The sequence below is a fragment of the Cyprinus carpio genome, chromosome B2 (assembly GCF_018340385.1).
Source record: "Cyprinus carpio isolate SPL01 chromosome B2, ASM1834038v1, whole genome shotgun sequence".
Lineage (NCBI taxonomy): Eukaryota > Metazoa > Chordata > Actinopteri > Cypriniformes > Cyprinidae > Cyprinus > Cyprinus carpio.
This window is the reverse complement of record NC_056598.1, coordinates 2,713,637-2,726,344: the sequence shown is the minus strand read 5'-3', so window position 1 is coordinate 2,726,344 and position 12,708 is coordinate 2,713,637. Positions and strand designations below refer to the sequence as shown.

The following is a 12,708-nucleotide window of genomic DNA, read 5'->3' as shown; positions in this document are numbered from 1 at the left end:
TATTTACGGACATAAGATGCATAACCCTAACCCTAATTTCAATTTAATATATACATATTTTAATGAACCACCCAAAATTTAAGGGGAGCAGCAAGCGATCACCATGCATTTTCATACATTATGTGAAAAAAAGCATACACTGAAAAAGAATGGTGTAATAACTATTTTCACTCAGAATTTGAAAAAGAAACAGCAAGCAACACATTACATCTGAAAGTTCAAAGACTGAGATAGCATGCTCTTGTAAAATGTACTCCAATAATGTTTTGTTTTATGTACAAGGAAACAAGCCATCTTACCAAATAACACATTATAAAACTTTTTATATTGCCTTTTTTTTCATTAGAGAAGACTTTTTGCCATTTGAAACTGTATTTTATATATACATTTTATACATAACATTGTAAGCAACTTCAAGCATAAAACAAGTGCATGGTGATATAGTTTCTATAGAATAAGGAGAACAGATTTTAATAAATCATACAAATATTGTAGATAGGTGTTTATTTATGTATGTTGAAGTACGGTAGAGTATGTAAATTCACATAATTTAACAAAATAAATTGAATAATCACTGTATTCATAACTGTCAGTCTCTCAAACAGTATAGAAATGCACAAGCTAGAAATGCTGACAGTTTCAGTGCTGTCTACAGACATATGGAGACATGTTTCGACTGTAATAGAAAGTAGGAGTTTTATAGAAATATTTGATTTGTTGTGGCAGTGTAATGTCTTCATAGCCGTGTCTCTGGGCTGACTGCAGCATGATGCTTGAAGCGGAAGTGAACGAGAGAATTGAACAGCTCGCTCAGACTGAGACCTTCGCTCTAGACAAACAGCAGCAGGAAAAGCTTTTCTACATTTGCAATGCTGAGCAATCAAAGATCTGGCCTGGCTTTTCTCCCAGAATTCCTGCTTTCTAGCTCGTCCGACCGCATTCGGTCTGCTTCTCCAGTTCAGACAGTACCTGACTGGATGAAACCACTCGCCAGCGCATAAACAAATGCAAATCATCTGGGCTGAGATGATGTCTTATGGTTGATTGCTTTATTTTTGTCCTTCATTTCTCCCCTCGGTCCCTCTCTCCTCCCGTTCAACTCTTTGATGCCTGTTTCACAGCAGAACACAGACGTGTTTTTCACATCCCTTATGTTTATTTCAAACTACAGAACTTTAAATCCATCCTATGCTCCACATGAAACAGCAGTTCATTAAATCTGTGATGATTTTCCACACTTTCAATTCTATCAACAGTTTTTTTTATTAGTCACGAAATACTGCTGTTTCATACTGCTTTGTAATTATGATTCGAGATGTTTATGCATTCATATACTGTAGGCCTGCAGAAAATAATCAGGTAACACTTTATTTTTATGCTCCACTTTAGACATTTTAGTAACTATAAGTAACTTTGCAACTCCATGTCAACCAGCAGTCCTTAGAGTATTAGTAGTCTAATATCTGCTAACACTTTATTTTGATGCTCCCCAACACACATTCTACTGACTACACTGTAAGTAACTTTGCAAGAACATGTCAACTTATTCTACTAACCCTAACCCAACAGTCTACTGATACTCTAATGAGAGGTACGCACTTGACGTAGTTGCAAATTAAAAACGGTTAGTTGACATTTAGCTGCACTAAGTTACTTATAATTAGAGGAATGTCTAAAGTGGACTGTCAAAATAAAGTGTGACCAATATTTCTTTTTTTCGTTTAAAGATGGAGTACTAAACCTGATACTCCTACCATATCCTGCATTCAGCCTTCTGATAGATTCGCTCACAAAATACAAATACAAAAATTCTAAATTAAAAAGCTTTATTGCTTTACACATTCAAATTTAAATATAATTCGAATTGGAAAGATATTTAATATATATATACTTTCTCAAATTATTCTATTTCTATTAAATATTTCTACACGTTGGAATAAATATAAATAATAGATTCGCTCACAAAAAAAATAAAATAAAAAGCTTTATTGCTTTTTACATTCAAATTTGAATATAATTCGAATTGGGGAGAATATATATCTCTCTCTCTCTCTCTCTCTCCATATATATATATACATATACGGACCAAAAGTTTGGAAACATTACTATTTTTAATGTTTTTGAAAGAAGTCTCTTCTGCTCATCAAGCCTGCATTTATTTGATCAAAAATACAGAAAAAACAGTAATATTGTGATATATTATTACAATTTAAAATAATAGTTTTCTATTTACATATACTTTAAAAAAATAATTTATTCCTGTGATGCAACTGAATTTTCAGCATCATTACTCCAGCCTTCAGTGTCACATGTAACATCCAGTCTATCACATGATCATTTAGAAATCATTCTAATATTCTGATTTATTATGAGTGTTGGAAACAGTTCTGCTGTCGAATATATTTGATGAATAAAAGGTTAAAAAGATCTGCATTTATTCAAAATAAAAATTTTTTTTAATAATATATATTCTAATAATATACTTTCTTTACTATCACTTTTTATCAATTTAACACATCCTTGCTGAATAAAAGTATTGATTTAAAAAAGAAAGAAAAAAAATCACAAAAACAAAATTAATTACAATTAAAGTAAAACAAAACAATATTATATATTTATTTAAAAATTATATACATAACCTTTTCTTTTTACTTTTTATTCATCAAAGTATCCTAAAAAAGTATCACGTTCTAAAAAAATATTAAGCAGCAGAACTGTTTCCAACTTTGATAATGAATCATCATATTAGAATGATTTCTAAAGGATCATGTGATGATGATCCTAAAAATTCAGCTTTGCATCACAGAAATAAATGATAATTTAAAGTATAATAAATTTTAAAAACAATTATTTTAAATTGTAATAATATATCACAATATTACTGTTTTTTTCTGTATTTTTGATCAAATAAATGCAGTCTTGATGAGCAGAAGAAACTTCTTTCAAAAACTTAAAAAATAGTAATGTTTCCAAACTTTTGGTCTGTACTGTGTATATATATATATATATATATATATATACTTTCTCAAATTATTCTATTTCTATTAAATATTTCTACACTTTGATTGGAATAAATATAAATAACCTAATGATTTAAATGAACCTAAAGATTTGAAGGGAATTGCAGTCTGTCATAATAATAAACATATGTTATATGAAGATGATAACAGTCCAAATTAATTTTCACCACAAAACTTTTTTCACAACTTCAAATTGCAGTTTAGCATCCTGTGGTGCCAATTCGATTGTAATTTTAATTTATGAACTGAAAAAGAGACTAGTTTTACATTTAGAATGTTCCCTAACCCTAATTTATGGGGATAATTACTTTCGGCCTTTCAAGCGTGGAACATTAAAAAAGTCTTGCATATTTCTTTATTCATGTTATTTATTTGTTCAAATTGTGAGTGAAATGAAATATGTGTGGTGGATCTCGATGGACTGAATTCAGACCTTTGGAGTTTGTAAGCTTGGTGATTTCTCACTTTTCTGTCTTTGCTGCAATTTTTAAAACGCCGTTGTTTCACTCTTTTTGTTTTGGCTCATGGGCAGTTCTCAGGTCAGCTAGCCTGAGCAGACACACATGATGTGAGTGTTTGCACTCTTCGCCTTCGCTCTGTGATCTGTGGACTGGCATCTGTGTGCTCCATAAACACGCTTTCATCTCTGTGGTGTTCGATGCAGTCATTTACAGCATGTTTTGTGTTTATGCTCATGCTTTTTCTGTGGAAAAAAAGAAAAGAATGCTGATTGTTTTGTTTTTGCAAGAGGTTCTTTGGCTGCTTTGCTGTTGCCATTACTGTTAAAAACATTTATGAAACACTGAATATTTTGTTTAAACATCATCTGTTCAGCAACATGTATCTCTACTCTTTTAATTTAATATTTTAGTTTTAAATTTTAATTAGTTTTAATTAGGGCTGTCAACCAATTACAATTTTTAATCTAATTAGTTACATGACATGCCGATTAATGAATCAAATTAATCACAAGTTATTCGCACATAAATTTTGGCTGAGAAATTACCCTCCAAAAATCGTTTTAAGTCATTGTTGTGTTAGATGAGAAAAGCCTTGAATAAACATTGCTTTTGATTTAGCATTGCATAAATAATGATAATAATTCAGTATTATTATTTTTAATTATAATATTAAAATATTGTAATAATTGAATTTAAATGATACAATAAATATGATTTTTTTTTAGCTTAAACGGCAGTAGATGGCAGCAAGTCACTGTCTTAATGAGCGTGTCCTTTCACTAATCAATCATTCAACTGATTTGTTTAAAAAAAGTATGTTCAAGTATGATGAACGAGTCATTGAATCACTGGCTCACTCGATTCATTCAGTAACAAAACTGCTGTCTACTGCTCCTTGTTTGGAAGTATGAAATTGAGTAAAACAGACAATATTGTATCTAAAATGAAACACTTTAACTTGTTTATTGAACTACTGTATATAATCAGTATCACATTCACAATCCTGCAGATCGGGAAAAAAATACTTGTGTTATATTGCTAAACTGTATCATATGATACAAGACGACAAAACCATACAGGGCATTTTTTCGCTCATATCTTGAAATGAAAGATGACAGTACAGATTTGATCTAATTTTAACATAATTTTCCTATAATTAATCGCACCCAGTGAATACATTCAATCGACAGCCCTAGTTTTAATACATTATTTTTAGTTGGCATTTGGCATGTAATGAGTGTGATGAGAAATCCCGTGTCCTTAATGGTAACAAATACCTAGTATCGTCTGTCATACCACTTACTGTTTCCAACAAATGAATTTTTGTTATTATTTCAGGCCAGCACTCGCTAACCCACAGCCGTGATGTCAGCACCATGGACACGCTCCCTCTCAACGACAACTTCAACAACAGCTACTCACAGCGAGAGGACGACTACGAAGACCCTGCGTTGTGCTGCCCGCCTGCTGACGCTCTGCGTCTTGATGACGTTGCCTTTGAGAAGATGATCATCTCCGAGCTGGTACACAACAACCTGAGGCCTCGCCGGCCGCCCCAAAGCCAATCCGGCTCAAAAAGCCAACCGGCGTCTGACAGCAGCCACCGGGATCCGCAGGAGACCTTCGACGGGGGTGTCGGAAATAGAAACCGGAGTGAAGATGATGCCACAGTTTCCGACACCTCCGCTTTGCCGCCGTCCTCCAGCCACCCGGCGCTGGAGCTGCTTCTCCTCCACCCCAACGACCGGGAGGCCCTCGAGGCCCCGCTTTTGCCCCAACGAACTCACTCGCTCCTTTACAATGCTCAAAAGGCCAGCAGAAAGGCAGAACAAGATGAGGAAAGCGCGAAAGAGTTAGACGACACGCCATCGCCGAATAACAGGGACTCGTTGTACACAAGCATGCCCAATCTCAGAGACTCCCAGTCCTCCGAATCCCCCGACCTTGTCAGTGGACAGGACGACGGCTCTCCTTGCTCTTCCGCCCAAAGTGAAACCGAGGAACAGTGCTACAAGAGCTTGCCCGACCTGGGAGACGGGACTCAACCGCTTTCCTACTATCAGATCAGCCGCCGAGGCACTAGCGAGGGCTGCATTGGCCCCGGGATCCCCGAGGGCGAACCCTCTAGCGATGGACAGATGCAGCTAATCACCAGCCTCTGAGCCAAGAATGTACGCTTTCCTTCCTTTTCTTCTTTTGCTTCTCCCATCCACAGACGACAGCGAATCAACGGCACAATGAATTGTTTTTTAGTAACAGAACTCTGGTCAAACTCTTCTGTCGTACTGATCAAACTGCTCGAAGTGAGCAGAAAGTGTCAAGACTGGCATCATCTACGTCTGCCAAAAGCTTTGTACAGTATACATATATAAAAAATAATAAACATGCCAATGTCTGATTTTTGTAGGACTTTGAAAAGTCTCCCAGCCAGTTCGCAGGTGAATCTTCCCTTCTTGGAAAGGCTGTGATACAGGAAATGAAAAGAATGAATTAAAATCCCAGACTCAGGCCTTATATTTTCTCTATTGCACAAATAACTGTTGTACGAATGACAACTAAAGAAAATCTATTTTGCAGTACCATGTGTAAAGAAAGCCAGTTCAGCCCGTAATCACCACATCTGCACTTGTGAATGATGTGTTCAGTTATGGATTTTATCATGAAAGAAGTATTATTCCAACAAAAAAAAACAAAAAAAAAGCATCCTCCTTATTTTTCTTTTTAGCTTAATGGAAGTTGTGTCTTGCACAAATTTGGAGTGAATTGGACTAATCTGTAATTTGTTTTACTTAAAAAAAAAAAAATGCTTTGACTTTGTCAGGGATCATTAACATTCATACAGGTCAACACGATATCTCCGTATTTGGCACTACATAATTTATTATATGAAGTATGAAATAAAAAGGGTTGGAACGAAAGTGGGTGTGATGTAACACTGTTGATATTCACTTCAGTCTTTTTCAAGACCCCATTGTCGTTGCAGATGTACATTCAACTCTTGTTTGATATTGAATAAATGTGATGATTTTTTTCTTGTTTGCAGATATATCATTCTCATTCATTGAAGCATCAAACTAGCCAAACAATTTTATTATATGACAAAATCAAAAATATTCTAAGATCTCTTCATAACTTGCCTGATGATTTATTTGCAATAAATTGCTAGTTATTTGTATTATTATTATTTGTGTGTGTGTGTGTGTATGTGTGTTTTAGCAAACCTTTGAAATGATTTACAACCCATTTATGCTTCATTTTTTAATTTGATTAGTTGACAGTATGTATTTTATGGTTAGCATTAGAATTAGGGTTTGGTTTTGGGTAATTGCATGTAATTATGCATAATTTGTTATAACTATCTTAAGAACACATAACATGTTTAAAGGCAGGGTAGGTGATTTGGCTCAAAAACATTTTGTTATGCTGGTTGAAAGTCTCTTCACATCCCGATAGCACTCACTGAGTTCAGTGGTTTAAATGTACTTACATCACAAATTTGCAGAATAATGATAAATTTGACCTCAAACCTGATTTAGGAGATGCTTGGGACCATGATACATCGGATTTTTTTTTTTTTTTTTTTTTTACTTTTCCAGAACATTTTGATTAATATAAGTAAATACTTTAACCACTTAATTACAGTTATCTACTTTATTTTAGTTTTTACTTGGTTTTTTTTTTTTTTTTTTTTTTTTTTTTTACATTAAGGGGAAGTGCTTAAAACATATCAACCAGGCCCTATATATTTTACACCATATTATAATTAGTGTTAACAACAGAGTTATGTAAATAAAATCAGGGAAAAATATATTTTGTGGTCATAAACTGAAAATTAATTTAGTAAAATTGTGGCCACAAATTAAACAAAATGGGGGGAAAAAAAGACCTTGTTTATTCCTGTATGTTGTGCTTAGGTTAACAAATACTTTTTATCGATAAGCCACTTTTTATCACTAGGCCATAAAAAATACTTAATGCAAATATGTGAAATCTTGGCAAATGCATTGCAAGTGCAGCTGAACTTGCACTTCTATCACCGTGACGTAAAATGGAAATAAAGGAATGAGAAACTGTCAGTAGCTGATACTTTGGACTGAAAATCTTTCAATTTTTGAGGGATTAGTTAAACCTTTCTTCACAACACCTGGAAGCAAAGGGTGAAATGCCAAGAAAAACACATGACTCCAACGCAAGCCATTTTAGGTCAAAGCTTCAACCCCACTGTGGGAAGCTTGGAATTTCAGAGAGAACCAAAGCCGATAATATGTTTACTTGACTGATACAACTAAAGCCAAAAGTATATTTCATTTGTCCACATTCCTTTCCAGCTTCAGGATTTTTGTCATCAGCTGATGTCCACACAGACAGCGCTGAATGAGAGCTTAAAAAGAAAGATCTGCCTTTCATGGTGGAGTGTACTTTAAAAGGCTTGCATGCTTGACTGTGCACAAGATGGAGTGGAATGTGGACAATTAAGTGTTCCTAAGTCTTAAGTCCACTTGTGCTTCCACAAACACTCACCAAATCCTCAATGCCACCTGAGGATGCAGCCTACATTCTTCAAGCATGACTCCCTGATGCAAGAGCAAATCTGTGGACAGCAACACACTGTGCCAGATCTAAAGTTGGGTATGAGTGCATTCCCTGATTGTAGACCAGTGATTCCCAACCACGTTCCTGGAGTACTCCAACAGTGCACATTTTGCAATTTTCCTTAATCAAACAGGTCATCAGCTCATAAGTTTAGACTCTGAGACCTGAATGGTTGTCAGACGAAGGAGGGATGCAAAATTTGCAGTTACTCCAGGAACATGGTTGGGAACCAGCCGCTACATTTACATGGACACCCTTTGTTTCAGTCAGAATGAAATCATTCCAGTTGATGAATTTGACCATAGTGTTTACGTGAATGCCAAATAAAGTGATTGGGTTGATGTGAGCATTTATATGCCTCAGGTTTCCAATTTTACAGTATATACCCTCATCAGATACTGCAAATGTAACGATTTATCCACAGTGATAGATTTGCACCATGCAGGACTTTTGAGCCAAGGCAACTGCCTTTTATAGAGAGTCCCTGTCCCAAACTCTTGAGTATGTCTGCATAGTAGAGAAGCTTTCAGGAAGAGATGCCTAAAAAGACAAAGCAGCAGCCAAAGACCTGATGGAAACAGGTCCTTAGAGGATGACATCTCTGTCACCTCCTCTAAAATAAAGGACAAGACTTCTTGAATCAGGATCTGGTTCATTTGTCATGTAACTCAATCACGGTCATGCTTTCAAGAGCCTTAAAAGATGGTCAGTTAAAAGCACAATTTTGTGGAGTTGCTAACAATCCAATTAATGGGACATCCATAAAACGTTTGTCCCAGGTGTGCATCAATGCGACAGTACTAACTGCAACAAAACAATCTGCCTGTATTAACATCAGCCGAATGAGATGCATAAAAGAGACCCATAAACAAGCAAACAGCATCAGTGCCCTTTTATCAGCATGTTTTTAAGACATAACACCAGGCTTAATGAAAGTCTTAAACACCTTCAAAAAGCTTTGCGAGGTTTTATGCATATATATTGCCTCATTCTTACTCGGGAAAAGCAGCCTGTCTCATCCTATTTCTATGTAATTATCACTCTTCAGGTGGAGCAGATTGTAAATTAACCACTGGATGCAAACTGCTGACAATGTTGTCGTCATATCCATTTTGCATGATGACAGTGTTAGTGTTTTATGCACATCCTGATTACAACAATTTTGACAGTGGGTGGTTGTTGTCAGGGACTGTTAAGTATGGAATGATTTCAGAAGTATTAAGGTTGCTGTTTTGTGTGTTATAATCATTCTCCTTCTTGAAATGTGTTGCTTGCATAAAGAAGGTTCATTAGTATCACTTGGTGTTAAGCAGCACAAACCTATTAGTTCAGAGAAAGAACTTTTTTACACAGTTCCAGCTTTAGGACATTTCTGTAGTCTTAAAATGTGTTTGTCTAAGCAAATCAATTTGTTTGTGAACCAATGCATCAGCAGATAAATTAGGCCACAATGATCTGGACTGTTACAAGGCTTTGGAGACAGTGTTCAGTCTTCTTCTTTACTACTATGGAGTATTATAGTTCCCAAAGTATTCAAACGTGTAGTAGAGACAGTGAGAAAAGCATGGTTTGTTCCAGGTTCTCAGCCAGCTCTAGATAAAATCCTTGTGGAAAAGAATGATTAATTTGCAGAAATGGACAAAGAGGTTGAAAACCCTGATAAGATGAGATAATCTTACCACAGTGCTCTTATCTCACAAAGGAGTACCGCAAGGATCTGTTTTAGGCCCTCTTCTGTTTTCCTTGTAAATGCTTCCCCTAAAAGCTCTACATTTCTTGTATAAGACCTTTTTTGTAGAGATTGTATTACAGACATTAAATACTCAGTGACCAATATTCTTTCTGTTGACACTCCATTGTTGCTTTCAGATAGAAGTGGATGACAAGTCTGAGTCAGCAAAAGAAAAGCTGACTTTCCGTATTGAGAACATTTGCAAAAGTTGGGAAAATCTGTAGTGGATTGTTTATATCCAGATTAACAAGGTAAAACTTTGATGTCGACCCCAGTGCATACTCTTTTTCTCTTTGTTCTGACTTAGGAGTAAAACCTATCATGTACAACCAAGTCAAACTTCCTTATCAAGGCCCTACCTTTGAAAGTACAGTTCTTGCATTTTAGCTTTTTTTACATTGAATTGTAAGGAATATTTGTCCATTTGGCCTCTTTGTGATTCAGAGGTACTACTGTACTGTTTCTTCCCTTACTTCAGATACTGAAACGCACTGCAAATGCCTGTTGAATAGCAGAAAGAAGAAGACGTACAGACATGGGGCAAATTTGTAGATACATTCTTTTGTTCTTTTCTGAGTGATGACTATGAGGTAGAAGCTGCACGAAGGCTGTTGGAGAGGAAACAAAGCTCACAGGAGAGTATTCATGACTTTCCATTATCAAAGTTTATGCCTGAGATAGAAAAAGGATATTCGATAGAGAGATCGTTCACACTACTGAAATTGTAATCCTTAACTAATCAGCCTGCTTGGAGGAATGGTGAGAACGGTGAGTATACTGGAAAGGATTGTTAAGATTCAGATTCTTAAATTTGTAATCCCACACTATGCTGACATGGAGTCTGAACTTAAAAAGACATCTGAGTTTCAGCATATGTCTCATTGGAGACATTTGGACTTGTAATAGTAAAAGCTTCCTTGATGACAGGCCTTCGGATTAACGCTGTGACATTTAGCCGATTATTGTCCTCTGAGTCAGATGGATAATTTACTCTTACCTCTCTCTCCTCTCAGCTCTGCTTTTCACATGCTTAATTTTTTGGTGTCATGTAATGATGGAGATAAAGGATTAACAACTAAAACCAAATCCAAAACTGTATACAGAAGTGTCGTCATCAAGGTTTGTGGACCAAAGCCAGTTGCTCAGAAGTGGCCTCAGAGCTAGTCGAGAATCTAATCAAAAGAAAACAACATCAAAATTGCTGTCCTCTGTCTTTCATGCTGAACAATTATTTGGACTGAAAGAAAGGAATAGTATTTAATTTTTGCATGCAGTAATCTGCAGTGGATTACTTTTGGGGTATTTTACCTGACACTACACTAATGGTTAAATACAAACTACTTTTAAATCAAAGTTTTCACATTTATAGGAAACTACTACAACACACAGTCCTGGTATAATTCAAATGGACACTGAAACTGAACTAAACAAAACAAACCTTTGGAACAGCAGTAAATGATAGAATTTTTGTTTTTAGGTGAGCGGTTCCTTTGAGGTCTAGATTTTTCTGTCAATAAATGATTTGTGAGAGGTTAAACAACATCCATTCAACACCACTGCCTGATGTCTTCTGGCACCCCTTTACTGCAAACTCCAAGACATATCAAAACAGTTGTGAAGTCAAGGATGGAGTATGTCCATTTTAACTTAGGAGAGCAACTGCAGCACTACCTGAGGGAGAGAACAGAAAGAATAACACTAGAGATATCATTCAATATAGATGGACTGTCAGTTCTCAAAAGCATCTGTGGTCTATCCTCTGTGCCATTCATCTCACAGCCATCAGACTCTTGTGACATTGACACTTGATCCTTCTAAACCAACAAAGTTGGACTTATTTGGTGAGGAAGGCCTAAAGACAAACATGGAGTTCTGCAGGTGAGAAAATGCAGGAATTAGATGGAGCAATATCTGAAACCATTATAGATGAAGTGCTTAGAAATCTCTAGTCGCTGCTGTGACTGTTGCAGTTGCTGTTGTGCCTGAGTTTAGATGCAATGACCTTCAAACATCACAGATGTAATGATATCAAGGCAAAAGAAGACATTAATGATTTTGATAAATTATCTCCCTGAAGTGAGAGTAAGGGGGTGTTTACACAACAACATTTTCAAATAAAACGTTTTATGCATTTTGGCCATTCATTTACTTGACAACACCATTTTGGGGGTCTGAAAATGCAAACTTTTAAAAACAGGCTTCAGAGTGCAAGGTTTAAAAAAATAATAATACTGTTATCATGTCTGTGTGGAAATGTTGACATCATAAGCACGTGTGTTATGTGTTCAGTCCACAGGTACAGTAGGGGCGGGGCCAAGATGGCAGCGTGATAGGTGGATGCGTTTTCGGAGGTGTCATCAGGAAATTTGAAATAATACCAACTGGCTTAAGACCAGCATAAACCAGCAAAGGACCAGCATAAATTAGCAAAGGACCAGCTTAAACCAGCAAAGGACCATCTTAAACCAGCATCCCAGCTTCAAAACATGCCTAACCAGCATATGCTGTTTTTTTCAACAACACGGCTAATAATGTTCTGTATTAAAAAAACACACACACACTTCTTTTTGCATACTTGCAATAGAAAAACATGCAAGGTTGTGAAATATATATTATTTAATTTTGTACTCGAGGATTATGTTCGATTATATATTGTTCCTATCGCAATTTAAAGTTTTGTCCATTCAGATTTAAGAGGTGTTAGATTTGTTTTTGGTGTTTAATGGAATTTAAATTGAATTCCTTTTCTGTTGTATCTTTAAATGTAAGGGGTTTACGTGATGCTGTAAAGAGGAAAGCTGTTTGTTTGTTCTGTAAAAGCACAGAGACTCATATAAAACTCCTCCTCTAAAAAAAAACCAATTAAAAATGAATTAAAAATTTTGAAAAAATTGGAAATTAA

General features: G+C 35.7%; 1 protein-coding gene across 10 annotated transcripts in view; it reads left to right on the top strand.

Annotated features, from left to right (window-relative positions):
- Positions 1-6,071, top strand: part of LOC109054706 (adhesion G protein-coupled receptor L2-like) — a 99,008-nt gene extending 92,937 nt beyond the window's left edge. For 8 of the 10 annotated variants that reach the window (XM_042717737.1, XM_042717732.1, XM_042717734.1 and 5 more), the window contains one exon: positions 4,820-6,071. In XM_042717737.1, the coding sequence (XP_042573671.1) occupies positions 4,820-5,643 (824 nt within the window). In that variant the 3' untranslated portion in view covers positions 5,644-6,071. Of the gene's footprint in view, positions 1-3,552; positions 3,589-4,819 lie in introns of all 10 variants that reach the window. The other 2 variants (XM_042717736.1, XM_042717738.1) reach the window with 2 other exon arrangements.
- The last annotated feature ends 6,637 nt before the right edge of the window (positions 6,072-12,708 follow it).